Source organism: Hyperolius riggenbachi, chromosome 2, assembly GCF_040937935.1.
Source record: "Hyperolius riggenbachi isolate aHypRig1 chromosome 2, aHypRig1.pri, whole genome shotgun sequence".
NCBI lineage: Eukaryota > Metazoa > Chordata > Amphibia > Anura > Hyperoliidae > Hyperolius > Hyperolius riggenbachi.
The window spans coordinates 57944349-57961433 of NC_090647.1; the positions used below are offsets into that span (position 1 = coordinate 57944349).

A 17085-nucleotide genomic window follows, 5' to 3' on the forward strand; every position below is an offset into this window, starting at 1 on the left:
TCCCCCTCCCAAGGTAAGAGGGTAAGAGGGGAACTTTTTTTTCTTACAGGTACATTTTAAGTTACAATGTAACATGAAGACAAAGTGCAGGGCACACCAAACTTTGCCAGTTAACCACTTAAAGGTAGACTACACGGGAGGTAAGTATGACCTGTGTGTGGTTATTTTGACTTTTTATTTTCAGTTCAGGTTCTCTTTAACCTCCTGGGCGTTACGCACGCCGGAGGATTTGCAGCCGACAGTCCCCCAGGATGATTTTTTGCGATCGGATAGTTGTAATAACTTCAGCTAGCACTAGGCAAGCTAGCAGTGGTGGTCGGCATCCTTAGATTACTTTTTATCCCCCCCGATCGCCGCTAAATACATTACCCAGCCTGGATCCAGCGATCGGCGCAGCCTCCCCGGACAGCTCCGCTCTTCTCTATGGGGAGGATCGAACATGACGTCATGACACAGTGTCGGGCATACCGCTAAGGAGGTTAAAGGAGTTAGGCAAACTCCAATCAGGCAAAAAAACAAAATAAGTTTCACTTACCTGGGGCTTCTACCAGCCCCATGCAGCCATCCTGCGCCCTCGTAGTCACTCACTGCTGCTCTGGTCCCCCTCCGTCAGCTAGTTTAGTTTTTGCCAACCTCGGGGTCGGCGAGCCGCATTGCGTACATTTTTACGCATTCCCGCTGGTGCAGGAACATTAAGGCACAGTGTACACCGAGCGGTTTTAGCAGCGATCCGCCAGCCGCATCAGCCAGTGAAAACACTTGGCTAATGTATTTTAATGGGATGGTGCACACCAGCGGTTTGAGGTTTTACCATACCGCAAACCTGCCTCCTGCTGCACGTTTGCGGTTTTCAGAAGCGTTTCGTCCTCAATGTAAAGTAAAGGAAAAACGCAAAGCACTGTGGAAAACACTAGATCAGAGTGGTTTTCCAGGCGTTTTTGTTACAGAAGCTGTTCAGTGACAGCTTTTACTGTAACAATATTTGTAATCTGCTACACAAAAACGCTCCCCAAAACACTAGGCATGTTTAAAAAAAAAAAAAAAAGTCTCTAAACATGCCTAGAATCGCTCTGAAAACCGCTAGCTTTTTCATGATCTGCTAGCGGTTTTGGTGTGCAGTGGGCCTAACATATACATTTTTACGTGCTAATGGTTTAACACGTAAAAATGTAGGGTTTAACCACCAACGTGTAAAAATGTATGTGTTAATGTTCCTACACCAGCGGGAATGCGTAAAAATGTACGCAATGTGGCCTGCCGACCCCGAGGTTGGCAAAAACGAAACTAGCTGACGGAGGGGGACCAGCGCAGTAGTGAGTGACTACGAGGGCACAGGATGGCTGCACGGGGCTGGTAGAAGCCCCAGGTAAGTGAAACACTTTTTTTTTTGCCTGATAACTCCTTTAACCCTCCTGGCGGTTAATTTTTTTGCCAATTAGGCAGAAATTCATTTGTTTTTTTGTTTTTTTTAATTTTTGTTTCATGTAAAGCTACCAGAGTGGTAGCTACATGAAACACCACTAGAGGGCGCATGTGTCCCTCTAGTGCGATCGTCGCCGGCATCAATAGCAAACAGGGGAACGCGTATATAACGCGTTCCCGTTTGGCTTCTCCTGTCGCCATGGCGGCGATCTGAATGACGTCATGGACGTCAGCCGACGTCCTGACGTCAGACGCCTCCGATCCAGCCCATAGCGCTGCCTGGAACTCATTGGTCCGGGCAGCGCAGGGCTCTGGCTGGGGCCCTCTTCCGCCACCGCGTGCGGGCGATCGCCGCAGAGCAGCGGCGATCGAGCTGTGCGTGCGGCTAGCAAAGTGCTAGCTGCGCGTACAGCACTTTAAATGGGGCGAATCGCCCCACTAGAGGCAGAGATATCCTCCTGCGCGGCATAGCCCGGGCTTACCGCCAGGAAGATTAAGGACCACAGGCTTATACCCCCCTAGTGACCAGGCGATTTTTTACAATTCAGTGCTCTGCTGCTTTGACAGCTTGCTGCAGAGCCATAGAACTTCGCACACAAATGAATCTGCCCCCTTTTGTTGCCACCAACCAAGCTTTCTTTTGATCTTTCATCTGATTGTATTCTTTTTTTTAATTAAATGTCCTTATTTTTCATTTCTTTTCTTCCCTCCCCCCTTAAGATCCAATCAGTGATCACCTCTCATAGGCATCAGCCTATGAGAAGGGATCACATTGTGGGCCACTCAAGGGGACAGTCTTGTCACAAAAGCTATCCCCTTACAGCGCTACGCATAGATCGCAGTGCTGTAAACAGTAAAAAAAATGTTTTTCTTCTACAGCCTGCTAGCTGCAATCGCGGGCTAGCAGGCTGTTTACAGAGTGGGGCTCTGTAACTAAGGCGGAGATGAGATCCCCTGTAATCTCCACCCACCGCTCTTGACGCCTATCGGCGTTAGCCGGTCCTGGGGCTGCCACCTTCCCGACGCCTAACGGCGTTTGGTGGTTGGGAAGGAGTTAATCACTCAATTCACAGCTACGGTGCAACATCCAGATATATGAAGAAACTGTAATATAAAGAGCAATGATATCCAGGAGAAATACGCTTAATATGCCAAGTAAAAAAAACTTCTATACTTTAATAATCGTCATAAGGCAGGCAAATCAGCAGATAAACTTATACTTATCAGCATATGGTGAAAAAAACTGAGGTTGCAGAGGAGGGTCAACGATCGTTCCGCCCCATAATCTGGCCTTTCTGAAGACCGTTTGGTACAGAAGTTTTTCACTTGGGCAGTGTTCTTCCCAGAATTTTTTTTTCCAGCCGGGTGGCATGAAAAAGTAGCTGGGTGGGGCGCGACGACGGGATGCAGGGCCGGCGCAACTTAGCTTACAGCATAGGAGGAGGATGAAGAGGTGAGCCGATGACAGCCAGGTAATCCCCAAAATTAGCCAGGTGGAGAACACGGCTAAAAGAGCCTGGGGAGGACACTGTTGGCCCAACAAGCGTGTTGCTCCTGAATATCATTGCTCTTTATATTACACTTCAAAGAGGAACTTTAACCAAGGATTGAACTTCATTTCAATAAATAGTTGACGCTCCCTTTCCCATGAGAAATCTTTACCTTTTCTCAAACGGATCATCGGGGGGCTCTGTATGGCTGATATTAAGGTGAAACTCCTCCCACAGTGTGATGTAATGACCAAGGTCCTGACAGTTTGCTGTCTGTGAACCTCGTTGCATTGTAAGAAATAGCTGCTTTTTCCAACCGCCAAGCAAGCAATATTTCCCTCTGTGCATAGAACTCTCAGTAACAAACCTTCCACACAGATCACCTGGCAGAACTAAAGATGTCCCCACCAATGATAAATGTCAGAATGTAAATCAGGGAGAGGAAAGATTTTACAAAGGGCAAACACTGACTAAATAATCTATACATGAATATTGTAAACAATAAGCAATTTTATTCCTTATGTTATTTTCCTTACAGTTTATGTAAGTTAGTTGGGGGTGATCTGGGCTCATGTACATTGGTATTCTAGCTCTACTACTGAGTGGACAAAAGTTACACAGCTTTTACACAGGATCTAATTACTCAATATATGCTGCGCACACTAAAGTTGGCAACTATACAAAAAAAAATGCCCCGATCTTACAGCAATTCGATAAAAACAATGGTTGTACAGAAAAATGTAAGGTTTTTTTTTGGTTTTTTTTTCAATTTGTTCAAGAAATCTGCTCAAATTTCTCATATTTTTTGTTATAAGTCGATTGGGAGTGGTGGATTTTTCTGATCAATTGTTATAATAAATGAATGGCGTGTGGTGTCAATTTCTTAATGTGTAGTTGCAAGCAATTTTTTTCAAAGTCTGCAATTTGTTTTTCATTATTGGGGAAAAACTGAACATGTGTGGGTGCGTGCGTGGGTGCGTTGGTGCGTGCGTGCGTGTGCGTGCGTGGGTGCGTGCGTGTGTACGTGCGTGTGTACGTGCGTGCGTGTGTGTGTGTGTGTGCGTGTGTGCGTGTGTGCGTGCGTGGGTGGGTGTGCACGCGCGCGTGCGTGGGTGCGTGCGTGGGTGTGTGTGGGTGCGTGTGTGTGGGTGCGTGTGTGTGTGTGGGTGCGTTGGTGCCTGCGTACGTGCGTGTGTGTGTGTGCGTGCGTGGGTGCGTCATTAGACATATTTTTCAAATGTTACAATCAACCAGAAAAATGTATTGTAATCCTTGAATTGAAAAGAACTGTAAAACATGTGATGTGTAGCCATCTAAAGACTACAGCAGAAACATTGCAATGCAATTTCTATTTCAGGCATTAGAGTGGATCTGAACTCTTGCACAAGACAGAAGGAAAACATAGAGAAAGGCACCCTACATGTATTTAGAGAGATTAGCCAGTCTAATTCCCCATCATCTGTGACTAATCACAAGATGTAATTTGATCTCTCAGCTGCATCAGCTGGCTGCCTAAGCAGAGCAGCCACCGTATTTTTCGGACTATAAGACGCACTCTCTCCCCCAAAGTAGGGGGGGGGGGGGGGGGAGGGGGAGGGGGGAAAGTCAGTGTGTCTTATAGTCCGAATGTAAGGCAGAGTGAGCAGCGAAAGCTCTTACTGGTTTAGCCGATGCATGCATGCACTGAGTCCCTGCCTCCCCCTCCATTTCCAGCCACGATCCATCCTCTGTCCCTGGTGCACTTACTGCGTGACCAGGCGGCGCTTGTGTGCCAGGGTCACGCATGACATAGCAGAGCACATCCGGGGATAGCAAGTGGGGTGCACGCAACAGTAGAAGAAGATCCGAAACTGGGGAGAAGCTAGTGCAGAGGCTGGAGGTGGGCAGAGCTAGGGGTGGTATGCGCAGCAAAACTGCAAACACTAAGGGGTTTGAAGGAAGAGGAAGGACGGAGCGGAAAAGGGATAAGTTGGTGTAGCGACTGGAGGTGGGCGGAGCTAGTGGCCGTACACTGAGTGGCCTGATAGAGGAAGAAGGACGCAGCGACAGGTGCAGCGGTAGATCCAGAACTGGGAATCAAGTTGGTGCAGCTGGAGGTTGCCAGAGATGGGCGGAGCTAGCGGCAATACATTGAGTGGACTGATAGAGGAGGAAGGACAGAGCGACAGGAGCAGCAAAAGATCCTGAGCCGGGGGACAAGTTGGTGCCCCTGGAGGTTGCTGGAGGTGGGCGGAGCATCTATCACCTCACTCCAGATGAGAGCCGACTGCATCCACTAAGTTGTCTGAGGCAGGGGACACATTTTTCAGTTTTCAGGCTACTCCAACTGTATAGACTTATTGCTTGTGAGGAGCCTGCTTTGCTTGCTTGCTTTAAAGGGGAACTTCAGCCTAAACAAACATACTGTCATCAAGTTACATTAGTTATGTTAATTAGAATAGATATGTAATATAATCTCTTACCCACCCTGTTTTAAAAGAACAGGCAAATGTTTGTGATTCATGGGGGCAGCCATCTTTTTGGTTGAAAGGAGGTGACAAGGAGCAGGAGACACAGTTCCAACTGTCCTGTGTCCTGATTACCCCTCCCAGTTGCACATACTAGGCTTCAAATGTCAAATTCAAAATGTAAAAAAAAAAAAAAAAAAAAAAAAAAAAAAAATTGCACCAAAACAGCAGAACGAGAACAACAAAATCAGAAATCCCATCATGCTTTGCACAGCATCAGGGGAAAAAAGCCCGGGCAGTTTTCTTCCGTGCAGCTAAAAATGAGGCTTGTATAAGAGAAACAAAGTTCTGATGCTGTGCAACTGTTAAAGAAACACCAGGCCTTTTCAGTGCTGCTGACTAAATTTTTAGTCCGGAGGTTCACTTTAATTAATCAATCTGCTTGCCATATTGTGGAACTGCACTGCTGCTAGCTGGATCTGCATATCCATTGCTTTCAGTGTGAGTGTATCATTCAAACTGGATTGCGTTTGAGGATTAGTGTAGGGTTGTTAGGCCCAGTGCACACCAAAACCGCTAGCAGATCGTCAAAACGCTAGCGGTTTTGCCGGATGCACACCGAGCGGATTTTGTATGAGATCCGCCGGCCGCATCCGCATCTGCGTGGCTAATGTATCTCTATGGGCTGGTGCACACCGGCGTTTTGAGGTTTTTAGCAAACCGCAAACGTGCAGCAAGAGGCACGTTTGCGGCTTGCTAAAAACCTCAAACCGCCAGTGTGCACCAGCCAATAGAGATACATTAGCCATGCGGACTTTCAGATGGATTCGGCCGGCGGATCCGCCCGGTGTGCACTGGGCCTTAGTGTAGATTGTGGGGCAGCAGAGCCTAGTGTTGGGCAGTGTAGAGACAACGTGGGGGAAGGAAGCTCCACAAGACACCACAGTACCATAGATGCACCTAAATTTAGCATATATATTTTTCCCTAGTTTTGTCCTCTAAACCCTAGGTGCTTCTTATGGTCCGGAGCGTCTTATAGTGTGAACAATAAGGTAATTTGTAAACACAGGATGCAAACCCTATGTCTGCTTCCATGAAAGCAGGAAGTAGACACACTGCAGATCTATTGCAAGATTTCTATCAGCTGTGACAAAGAAATGTTTTTCTTTAAAAGTTATTATGCTGTTGCTTGTCTTTTAGAGTAGAGAGGAAGTTCTGAGTTCAGGCCCGTCCTTCTGTTCCTCTTCAGGTTACTAAGCAACCAGCATGAGAGGAAGCAGCCTGTTATGTAAAGGTGCTGCTGCGTTATCACACAGAGACCTGTACTGTGTAATAAGCGTATTATGTGTGTAATAACACTCATCCAGTTAATAGACACTAGTGCTGAGGGAATGTCGGGGTCCACGCTACTTCCTGCCGGGGTCTTCAGCTATTCAGATATAGTGATGAAGACAATGACAGCAGACAATAGAGAGGACCGGAGACCCCTTTCATGTGAGCGTCTAATAGAGAGAATTGCACCGCTCTTACCTCATTATCTCTCGCCATACGCAGGATCTCATCAAACGTGACACAAGTGTCGCTTCCCCGCACCGCATCCTTCTCCATGTACCCCAGATGAATATCGGTTGCCACCAGGATCTTAAACGTGTCCTCGTCGTCCCTAAAGACAAAGACGACAGGTCCTCTTTAACTGTCAGCTGACCCGTGATTGAGGGCCATTATCTGTAGACATAAAGGACGGCACTATCCCGTACATGACAGACAATGGCTCCGGAAGAGAGAGAGTGGGAGTTTTTCCATGTACCAGCCGTTCATAAGAAAAATGACAACACAATCACAACAGCGACGATCAATGATACACAAAGACACAAACTAGGCTTAAAGGCAATTTGTAAGATATTCAGTTTTAAATAAGGATATGTAAGCTTAAAGCGAACGTAAAGGAAACTGAAAAAAAAAAAAAACGTTTTACTTGCCTGTGGCTTCTACCAGCCGCCCTGTGCCCGCGCCGTGAGTGATGCTCCTGTCTCCTGCTCACACCTATCGACGGGTGTATTCTGCACATGCGCAGTGGAGTACTGTGCACAAGGAACGGGGACGTGCATCCAGACAAAAGAGGGGCGCTGCGGGTGACAGGAACATCGCGGAGTGACAACGCGGGCACAGGATAGCTGCAGGTGGCTGGTAGAAGCCACAGGTAAGTTAAACTGTTTGTTTATTTAGCTTTAGGTTCTCTTTAATGCAGAACTGAACTCTTGCACAGCACACAATAAAAAGTTTTTTTTTCACATATAGTTGCTCAAAAAATGTTCTTCTCTGTGTTTGATTAGCCCAGGGCTGTGGAGTCGGTACAAAAATCATTAGACTCCAACTCCCCAGTTTATGAAACCACCGACTCAGACTCCGATTCCAGGTACCCCAAATTGCTCTGACTCGGACTCCTCGACTCCTTAGTCTAATACCAATGCTGTGGAGTTGGTACAAAAATCATCTGACTCCCGCCTCCTCAGTTTATGAAACCACTGACTCCGACTCCAGGTACCCCAAATTGCTCCGACTCTGACTCTGACTCCACAGCCCTGGTTTAGCCAGATCAAAATGTCTAATTAGTTCTTACCAGCAACTGTGAACAGACTGCAGGAGCTCTGCCCAGGCAGCTCTCCATTCATTAAACACTGACGCTTAACCCTTTCCCTGCAGAAGTGAAACCAAGTTAAAACTTCCCTTTTTTAGAATTTCCATAAACTGCAATGAAGATTTTTTTTTTTCCATAAAGGTTATCATGCTGTGGCTAATCCTTTAGAGCAGGTAGGAAGTTCTGGGTTTATTTCCACTTTAAATTAAAAGTGTCATATAGTGGAGTATTTAAAGGACAACTGAAGTGAGAGGGATATGGAGGCTGACATTTATTTCATTTTAGGCAATACCAGTTGCCTGGCAATCCTGCTGATCTTCTTCCTCTAATACTTTAAAGCCGCATCTACACGAGTAGATGCGGCCGCGATGCTCCTTATCAATCGAGCCGCTGATGCGGCTCGATTGATAAGATCCGACAGGACGGATCTCCGCACCGCCGATTCCCTGCTCGCTCCCCGCGAGGGGACAATGGCAGGGAATCGTGCGGGAGATAAGCGGCGCCGGCGGGCACGAGCGGGGAATCGAATGCGGCGCACGTGCAGCGAGCGGGGACGCGGCAGGCACGCGGAAGAGGCGATCCGGCGGCTAATCGAGCCGCCGGATCGCTACAACCTCTACCCGTGTAGACGGGGCTTTAGCCATGGACCCTGAACAAGCATGCAGCAGGTCGGGGGTTTCTGGCATTGTCAGATCTGATAAGATTAGCTGCATGCGTGTTTTTGGTGTGAATCAGACACTACTGCAGCCAAATAGATCAGCAGGGCTGTCAGGTAACTGGTATTGTTTAAAAGGAAATAAATATGGCAGCCTCCATATGCCTCTCACTTCAGTTGTCCTTTAAAGTGCATGGACCAGTTTCTGAGATTTTATGCACATCTATCCAAATATTCCTGACTGCCGCAGTTCAGCACTGAATGAGTGGACAAGGTCAGCAGGAGTTCACTGCCTTGTGTGTCACATTGAGTTTCACATGACTTTGATACTTCCTCCTTCCGGTTTGGAAGAAGGAAGTATTGGAGTCATGTGATCGCAATGTGACACGCAAGGCAGTGAGCTCCTCCTGACCCTGTCCACTCATTCAGTGCTGAACAGTGGCGGTCAGGAGTATACTACTAATCCCTGCACAGGAAAAACCAGCAACACCTGCCATGTTGAAGATGCCAGCCCTCTCGCCTCCACAATCAGCCCTATCATTTAGTTACTTACACCAGCCCTGCTTACACTTACACTTTTTCCTGCTTCCAGTGCCTTCAAGAACTGACATGCTGCTGAATACATCCCACTCCCTGAAAGTAGGATCAGCTTATTTTGGTGCAGTGCTGGGCCGATTGTTTCACCTGGAGCAGAGTGAGCCTTCTTTCGGTAGCACTATGCGATTGCAATTTTGCAAGTCGATTTTCAGTGCATTTTTTTAATACAAATGCACGCTTTTGCCCATTCATTCAAGCTGACTCACTACATGCCGCACGTTTGCGATTTTAATTAAATTGCAATGCCCTCATATGTTCGACCCCGTACATCTCTCTCCCCGTACATCGCCTCACTAGTTTCCAGATACCAATCGCAATCTCAGTTCTACACATGGCCTTCTATTGTGTACGAGAGAACTCGCCGCCGGGAGACTTGGGCGCAGGATACAGCCGGTATATGGCTTATACTGCTCCTGCACAAGTCCCGGCGGTGTTAAATACTATTCCCTCTCCAGATCCACGTGGATGGTGGGGAATGATGTAATTCGGCTTCCAGCTATTGCTGGTGGACGAATTACATTAAAAATAACTTCAGCTCCATCTTCTGACAGCGCCGAAGTTACACACTGTATGCCTAATTCCTATTAAGGTCTATGGTGGTGCCGGCTGCGCCCTAATCTCCTGCGCTGGATTCCTAGTGTTCGCTTCTTTTGCCCTACTCTAGAATCATCACCTCACTCCTCACATTCATATATACAAGATTTCACACGTGCTTCATCGCTCCTCTGGAATCCGCTGCCACACACACATCCGTCACTCTCCAATCTTTGATATCTTTAACCGCTCCCTCAAAACTCACTTTTTCCGACAAGCATACGCTCTACCTTTCCTCCTTTGACCTCTTCCCAAGTAGTATTCCTTTCTAGATACTGCCTTTAGGTACGATTATTACACACTACCCCACCTCTTGTTTCCCCCATTACTTTAGATTACAAGCTCACAAGGGCAGGGCTGTCTTACCCTTTTGTGTCTTAGATTTTGTTATTTATTTATCGTGTTATATTTGTCCCTGTCATTACCAATTTTGTACCAATTCTGTATTCTGTTTATTCAGGTATACCATCATCTGTATTATTATGTACCCTATGGTCATTTCTTACTTTGTACAGCGCCACAGAATATGTTGGCTCTTTATAAATCAATAATAATACGTTGACACTGCGCTAGCTATTTGTCATTCGGCAAGTGCATCAAAATCACCCCTGGTGTGAACCAGCCCTCATTTTTAAGGTGGCCACACACGATACAATAAAATGATCTGATTTTACAGTAAGGCCCGGTTCACATTTGCGTTAGCAGTCAGGATTTTCCGGACCGGATCCGGAACGTATGCTGTACAAACGGAACGGACGTTTGGCAATCCAATGATAGTCTATGGATGCGTACATACTCGTCTGTTCCACGCGAACCGGATACGGACTCCGGACACTTTTCCAACTTGCTCTATTTTTCACGTACGTCGGATCCGGCTGCCGCACCCGGACCGGATCCTGACTGCACCATCTGCACAGCTGAACCAATGAGAAACGGAAAGGAGGCAACACACTGGCTATAAAAAATCTGGACGTTCTACCCACTTCCTATGCGTTTTCTATGGTCATAGCGGCCATTTTGGATGGTACATGGGCCCAGTGTTTGAAGAGTGGAGCAGCAGTGACTTGTGGCTGGAAATATTTGGCAGCATGTCAGACGAAGAGGTGAGGCCCTACACACCTGAGGACCTGATTCTACAGGTGCAGCAGCAACCTGCCTGGTGCACCCACCATCTCCTGCGAGGAGCACGCCTTCTTCCCACATAGTAATAGGTAAAAATCAAAAAGGAGACAATTCCCAGGTAAAATGAGTACAAAAACACTGGATCCATGGTCCAAACTGCAGTCTCTATAGCCAAGGATGGTCTCCACATGTCAGGCTGTCTCCAACAATGACCCCAGGGCTTCTCCAGACCTCCCAGACCCCAAGAATTTATATAGTCTGTTGTCTCTTTAAAAAACGGATCCGGATATCAACCGGATCGCTAACTGATGAAAAAACGGATGCAAACGGAACGGATCCGGACCACATCCGGAGTGCAACTGTACGCATCCGGTCCGGATGCGCACGGAAAGGATCCGGACATCCGTTCCGTTTTTTGCAAAAACGCAAGTGTGAACGGGGCCTAATTCGATAAAAACGATCGGATCTCCCCCAAAAAATTGAAAGCTGTTTTTTTCATTCAACTGAAAACTCAAATCGGATTTCCAGTTTTCTTTGATTTTTATCGATCCGGAATGCCAGATATTTTTCTTCAAACTTTCTAAAGATTGTATGATGTGTGTTAGATTGTCAATTTATTAATATACACACCCTAGCAATTTTGTCATAGTTTCCAATCATTTTATCATAATTGGGGAAAAATTGAACATACGTGTGTGGCACATTGGTCATATTTTTGAAATGTTACAATCAGTCAGAAAAATGTAATGCAATTCTTAAATTGAACAGATATTTTAAAAGAATTGTATGGTGTGGCCACCTTTTGCAGTATGCAGGCACATTTTCTATAACTTATGGAATCTGCACATAGGGGTATTGCGTGATGTTACACTAGAGGCTTACTCTCACGTTCCAATGTCCTACTTTGAATTTCCATAGCCACACCCAAATATATGGAAAAATGATATCTTTGAATACTTACAGGGACATCCCAGATGAACTCATCTTCCACTTCTACTTCTAGTGGAGACACTCAAAGATTGAAGAGGGGGACACCGAGGGATCTACAACAAAAAAGAAAGAAATATAATAAATTATTCAGTGCAAAAACAAAGTCTGAAGTAAGGACAGCGTGCGCCTCCTATTGACCAATAGGATGCCAAGATACCTCTTACCCCTTCTTTGCTTCCCTAGGAACAGACAATGCACAGGAGTATGTGGATCCAGCATAAATATAACTGTGCTTGCATTAGATCAGGTCAGGCATACTTTAAATTATGCAAAAAATAATTTAACTCCATACAAGTACCTCAAGTGTATAATAGTGTACCTAAACTCTGGCGCTAATCTAGTTTAGGTGATCCAGCAGGAAATCTCATAAGGAACGGATGTCCAATCACAGCACCCTCTACAGCACGGAACGTTGTGATTGGACGAATGGTGTGGACGAAGTTTACTACAACCTATCGGAAACCTAGCAGTTCAAGAGGATGTTGTCCACCCAATCATGTTAGCAGAATTTCCCCATGAGGTTTCCTGCTGGGTGTCCTAACCTAGATTAGCGCCATCAATGTGAATTGAAAAAAAAAAAAATTAAAGCAAACAGATACTTACCTGAAAAGGGGGGAGGCTCTGGGTCTTACGAAGCCTTCCAGTTCCTCTCATGGTCCTCTAGTACTAGCGCTGTCACCTCATTCCAATCTGTTACCACAGGAGGCTTCAGAAGTCTTCAAGAGCCTAAGTGCTTTGTTATGCGCATACGATCGGTCGAATACTGCTAATGGGGGGGGAAGACCGCGCTGAAACAAGGTAACGGGAAGGCTCGTTAAGACCCAGAGCCTTCCCTCTCCATATCTGTTTTTGGGCTTTTCTTTAATTGACATTCACTTTTAAGGGTCCTTTCCCACGGAGTCCATTGCAAAAGACAATATCACCGTATTGCAATGAAATGCAATATTTCAAGGGTACTTTCAAACTGAGTGTGGTGCAGCAAGTTTAGACGGAGTAAGGCTCCCTGCACACTGCATGCAATTCCGATTTTTAATCGTTACTGCATGCTGCATTTTTTCCTCCAGTTTTCTGTTGATTGTATTCAGGGAAAATCGGAATTGCAAACCAGAATCGGAATCGCAAAACGGATTTGCAGTGTGCAGGGAGCCTGACACACATCATGGCGAGATTTTAAATCTCAAAGTGGTTTGCTTCTTCCTGCGTGGCGCACACATTTCCAATCGCAATGCACTTCGACGCAATTCCCCCCCCCCCCCCCCCCCCCAACAAAAAAAACCACTATCGTTGAAAATTGCGTGGAGAAAGAAAACACGATTGCAAACGCAGATTGCTGCAAACCATGAAAGCTTCAACTGCGTTTCCAGCCTACAGTAACTGATCAGGAGGGCCTGTAAGTACACCGCTGTAATCGTCACGTCTAGTAGTGGCTGCAGCCAGCACACATACACGCATGAGACGATTGCCTGCGCTGGACTCTCGCAGTTGGCTGCATACATCCTGAAAAAAACCAAAGCAACTTACATAGTTATTTGGGTTGAAAAAAAGACATACATAAATCAAGTTCAACCAGAGAACAAAGTACAACACCAGCCTACTCCCTCACATATCCCTGTTGATCCAGAGGAAGGTGAAAAAACCCTTACAAGGCATGGTCCAATTAGCCCCAAAAGGGAAACATTCCTTCCTGACTCCAGATGGCAATCAAATAAAATCCCTGGATCAACATCATTAGGCATTACCTAGTAATTGTAGCCATGGATGTCTTTTAATGCAAGGAAAGCATCTAAGCCCCCTTTAAATGCAGGTATATAATTTGCCATAACTACTTTCTGTGGCAATGCATTCCACATCTTAATCACTCTTACTGTAAAGAACCCTTTCCTAAATAAATGGCTAAAACGTTTTTCCTTCATGCGCATATCATGTCCTCTAGTCCTTTGAGAAGGCCTAAGGACAAAAAGCTTACCCGCCAAGCTTTTCTATTGCCCTCTGATGTATTTATACATGTTAATTAGATCCCCTCTTAAGGGGCCCATACACCTAACGATTTTCCTGCCGATATACAGCAGATTCGATCACTGTGATCAAATCTGCTGTGAAATCGTTGCGCAAACGCTGACAGAACGATCGATTTCTGTCTGAAATCAATCGTTCCCGTCGATCCATCCGTGCAAAAGATTTTGCTCGATCGCCGGGGGGGAGGTCGGGAGTGCGTCGATAGCGGCGTTCCAATGCCCGACGACCGACGCTAGCGGCAATACAGTACCTGATCCAGCCGGTGCGAATCCCCTGGTCCACGCTGCTCCTTCTCTGCTGGGCTCCGGCTGGCTTCATTTCCTGTCCCAGCAGGAGGTTTAAACAGTAGAGCGCCCTCTACTGTTTAAACTTCCCGAACAGAAAGAAGTGAAGCCAGTAGAGATGGGAAGTTCGGATCTTTTCAAGGATTCGGATAATTCGAATCGGATCATTCAAAAGATCCAGATCTTTGAACCGAATCTCGAATCATTTTACTAGGGAAGCGTTGGGTGGTGAAATGACTAGCAGGACAGGACTTTCCCTGCAGTGGACAGAGAAGGGGAGAAGATGAAAAGAGAAGGGCAGGGAGTGGACAGAGAAGGGAGGAGGAAGAGGGGTGAGCAGAGAGCAGAAATGTTTTTTTTGCACACATTACCCACATGTTGCAATCATATGCTTTAAATATATTTCACCTATATGTTCATCTGTATACTTTGAATGCAAACGTCTCACAGTGAAAGAAAGCATTCCCCAATGTGTCCTTTTCTCACCTCAAACAGTTGTCATAAATTTAGGGAGAAGTTAGAATACAGGAGGATCATATTGCACTGCAATCACAGTGCCTGCCCTGTCATTCTAGCCCAACACGCTGTCTACAAAGTTACTGAGCTGTGCTTCTGAGCCAAAAGTTTCTCATTTGTTCACTGTGCACAACTACGGAACAGACAGCCTATAATGAGCAGCACATTACAGCCAGTACGTGTGCTCTACACATATCTGGCAGTGGCACCCATGTCCCCTCTCTTATCTACCTGTCCCTGCAAGGCTGGCTCCCCTCCAACTGAGCGATCCATCTCTGCTCTGCTTCCAGGACCCCCTGCCCGCTGAGAAAGGGGAGCTCCACCAGCTTTGTATATCGAATCGTTCATATTTCATTTTTCGTTCATTCGACTCAAAACAAAGATCCGGACAACACTATAAGCCAGCCGAAACCCGGAGCCCAGCGGAGAAGGAGCAGCGAGGACCAGGGGACTCGCACCGGCCATTGTTCGGAACACCAGATCAGGTAATGTATGCCAGGGGGCGGCAGCAGCACCACAGATTGTGATCGGTTTCATGCAGTAAAGGCAGCCATACGATCCCTCTCTGATCAGATTCGATCAGAGAGGGATCTATCTGTTGTTCTAATCTGATGGCAAATTGATCAGTGTATGACCACCTGGCCCGCGCAGCTCCTCCAGTGTCCTCCAGTCCCCCGCCGCGGCTTAGTTTCGTTTTCGGCTGACTGCCAGTCGTCCTCCTGCAACGCGTCCTATTCTTACGCATTCCCCGATATAAAGTGCCGTAAAGCGCGTCCATGGAACGCATTCCCCGCCGTAAAGCGCGTCTGAATGACGTGCTTTCCGGCACTTTACGTCGGGGAATGCGGAAGAATAGGATGCGTTGCAGTTGGACGACTGGCAGTCGGACGAAAACGAAACTAAGCCGCGGCGGGGTCCGGAGGACACTGGAGGAGCTGCGCGGGCACAGGACGACTGCAGGAGGCTTGGGAAAGCCCCAGGTAAGTGAAACTTTTTTTTTATCCACGGTTAAAGTTCCCTTTAAAGGGATACTGTAGGGGGTCGGGGGAAAATGAGCTGAACTTACCCGGGGCTTCTAACGGTCCCCCGCAGACATCCTGTGTTGGCGCAGCCACTCACCGATGCTCCGGCCCCGCCTCCAGTTCACTTCTGGAATTTCTGACTTTAAAGTCAGAAAACCATTGCGCCTGCACTCCCGTGTCCTCGCTCCCGCTGATGTCACCAGGAGTGTACTGTGCAGACACAGACCATACTGGGCCTGCGCTGCGCGCTCTTGATGATATCAGCGGGATCGAGGACACGGCAACGCAGGCGCAGTGGTTTTCAGACTTTAAAGTCTGAAATTCCAGAAGTGAACCGGAGGCGGGGCCGGAGCATCGGTGAGTGGCTGCGCCAACACAGGATGTCTGCGGGGGACCATTAGAAGCCCCGGGTAACTTCAACTCATTTTCCCCCGACCCCCTACAGTATCCCTTTAAGGCGTCTCTTTTCTAGACTAAATAAACCCAGTTTATCTAACCTTTCTTGGTAAGTGAGACCTTCCATCTCACGGGGAGTTTTATGACAGGGAGTTTTCTGTACGGCAATCAGCCATAATGTGAATGAGCCCTGAAGCAGCCTATAAGAACATAATACTAAAGTTAGACTACATATATCATGGGAAGACTATATCTGGGCAGCATAACATCCAGAATATGGACCTAATCAGTCTGTAGTCAGCATACAGAGCTACCAGTCTGCACTGCAGGAAGGTGTACATATGTCACATGTGTCTGTCTAGGAAATCTATACAATAAGCAAGTCCTGACAAATTCCAACTTACTGCAACACCAACCTCACTGCCAGATCCCGGGAAATGTGAGCATGCTGGGAGGGCCGGGAAAGACTACAACTCCCAGGATGCACCGCAAGGCGCACGGCGGGTAGCCTCAAAACTCGAGCAAGATAGCCTGAATAGTGAATACAGACGTTCACAATTCCTTCCGCGGTGTAAGCGAAATACTTACATGCCTAATACTGTTTCTATGCCAATTCCTAAGGCAAAGCGCTAACAAGCTGTCTTTTGCTTACTTTCGCTTTCTGCGTGAAGCCGTCGCACCGTGTGACAGAGACAGTCTTCAACAAAATGGACGCCTGCTGGAGAATGTTATTTTGCCTCTAGCGCCTAAAAGCTGCAAGTACTGAAAGTATACAGAGAAGATGGGAAGTTCGGATCTTTTCAATGATCCGGATGATTCGAATCGGATCATTGAAGAGATCCGGATCTTTGATCCGAATCTCGGATCATTTTACTACAGGAAGCATTCGGGGGTGA

General features: G+C 46.9%; 1 protein-coding gene across 7 annotated transcripts in view; it reads right to left on the minus strand.

Moving 5' to 3' along the window:
* The window catches only part of MRE11 (MRE11 homolog, double strand break repair nuclease), a 656612-nt gene that overhangs the window by 305140 nt on the left and 334387 nt on the right, over positions 1–17085 (minus strand). For 3 of the 7 annotated variants that reach the window (XM_068266826.1, XM_068266825.1, XM_068266828.1), the window contains 2 exons: positions 11927–12008; positions 6890–7022 (listed from right to left, as the gene is read on the minus strand). In XM_068266826.1, coding sequence (XP_068122927.1) covers positions 6890–7022; positions 11927–11949 — 156 coding nt within the window. In that variant the 5' untranslated portion in view covers positions 11950–12008. Of the gene's footprint in view, positions 1–6889; positions 7023–11926; positions 12009–16593; positions 16646–16777; positions 16931–17085 lie in introns of those variants that run through there. The other 4 variants (XM_068266830.1, XM_068266829.1, XM_068266827.1 and 1 more) reach the window with 4 other exon arrangements.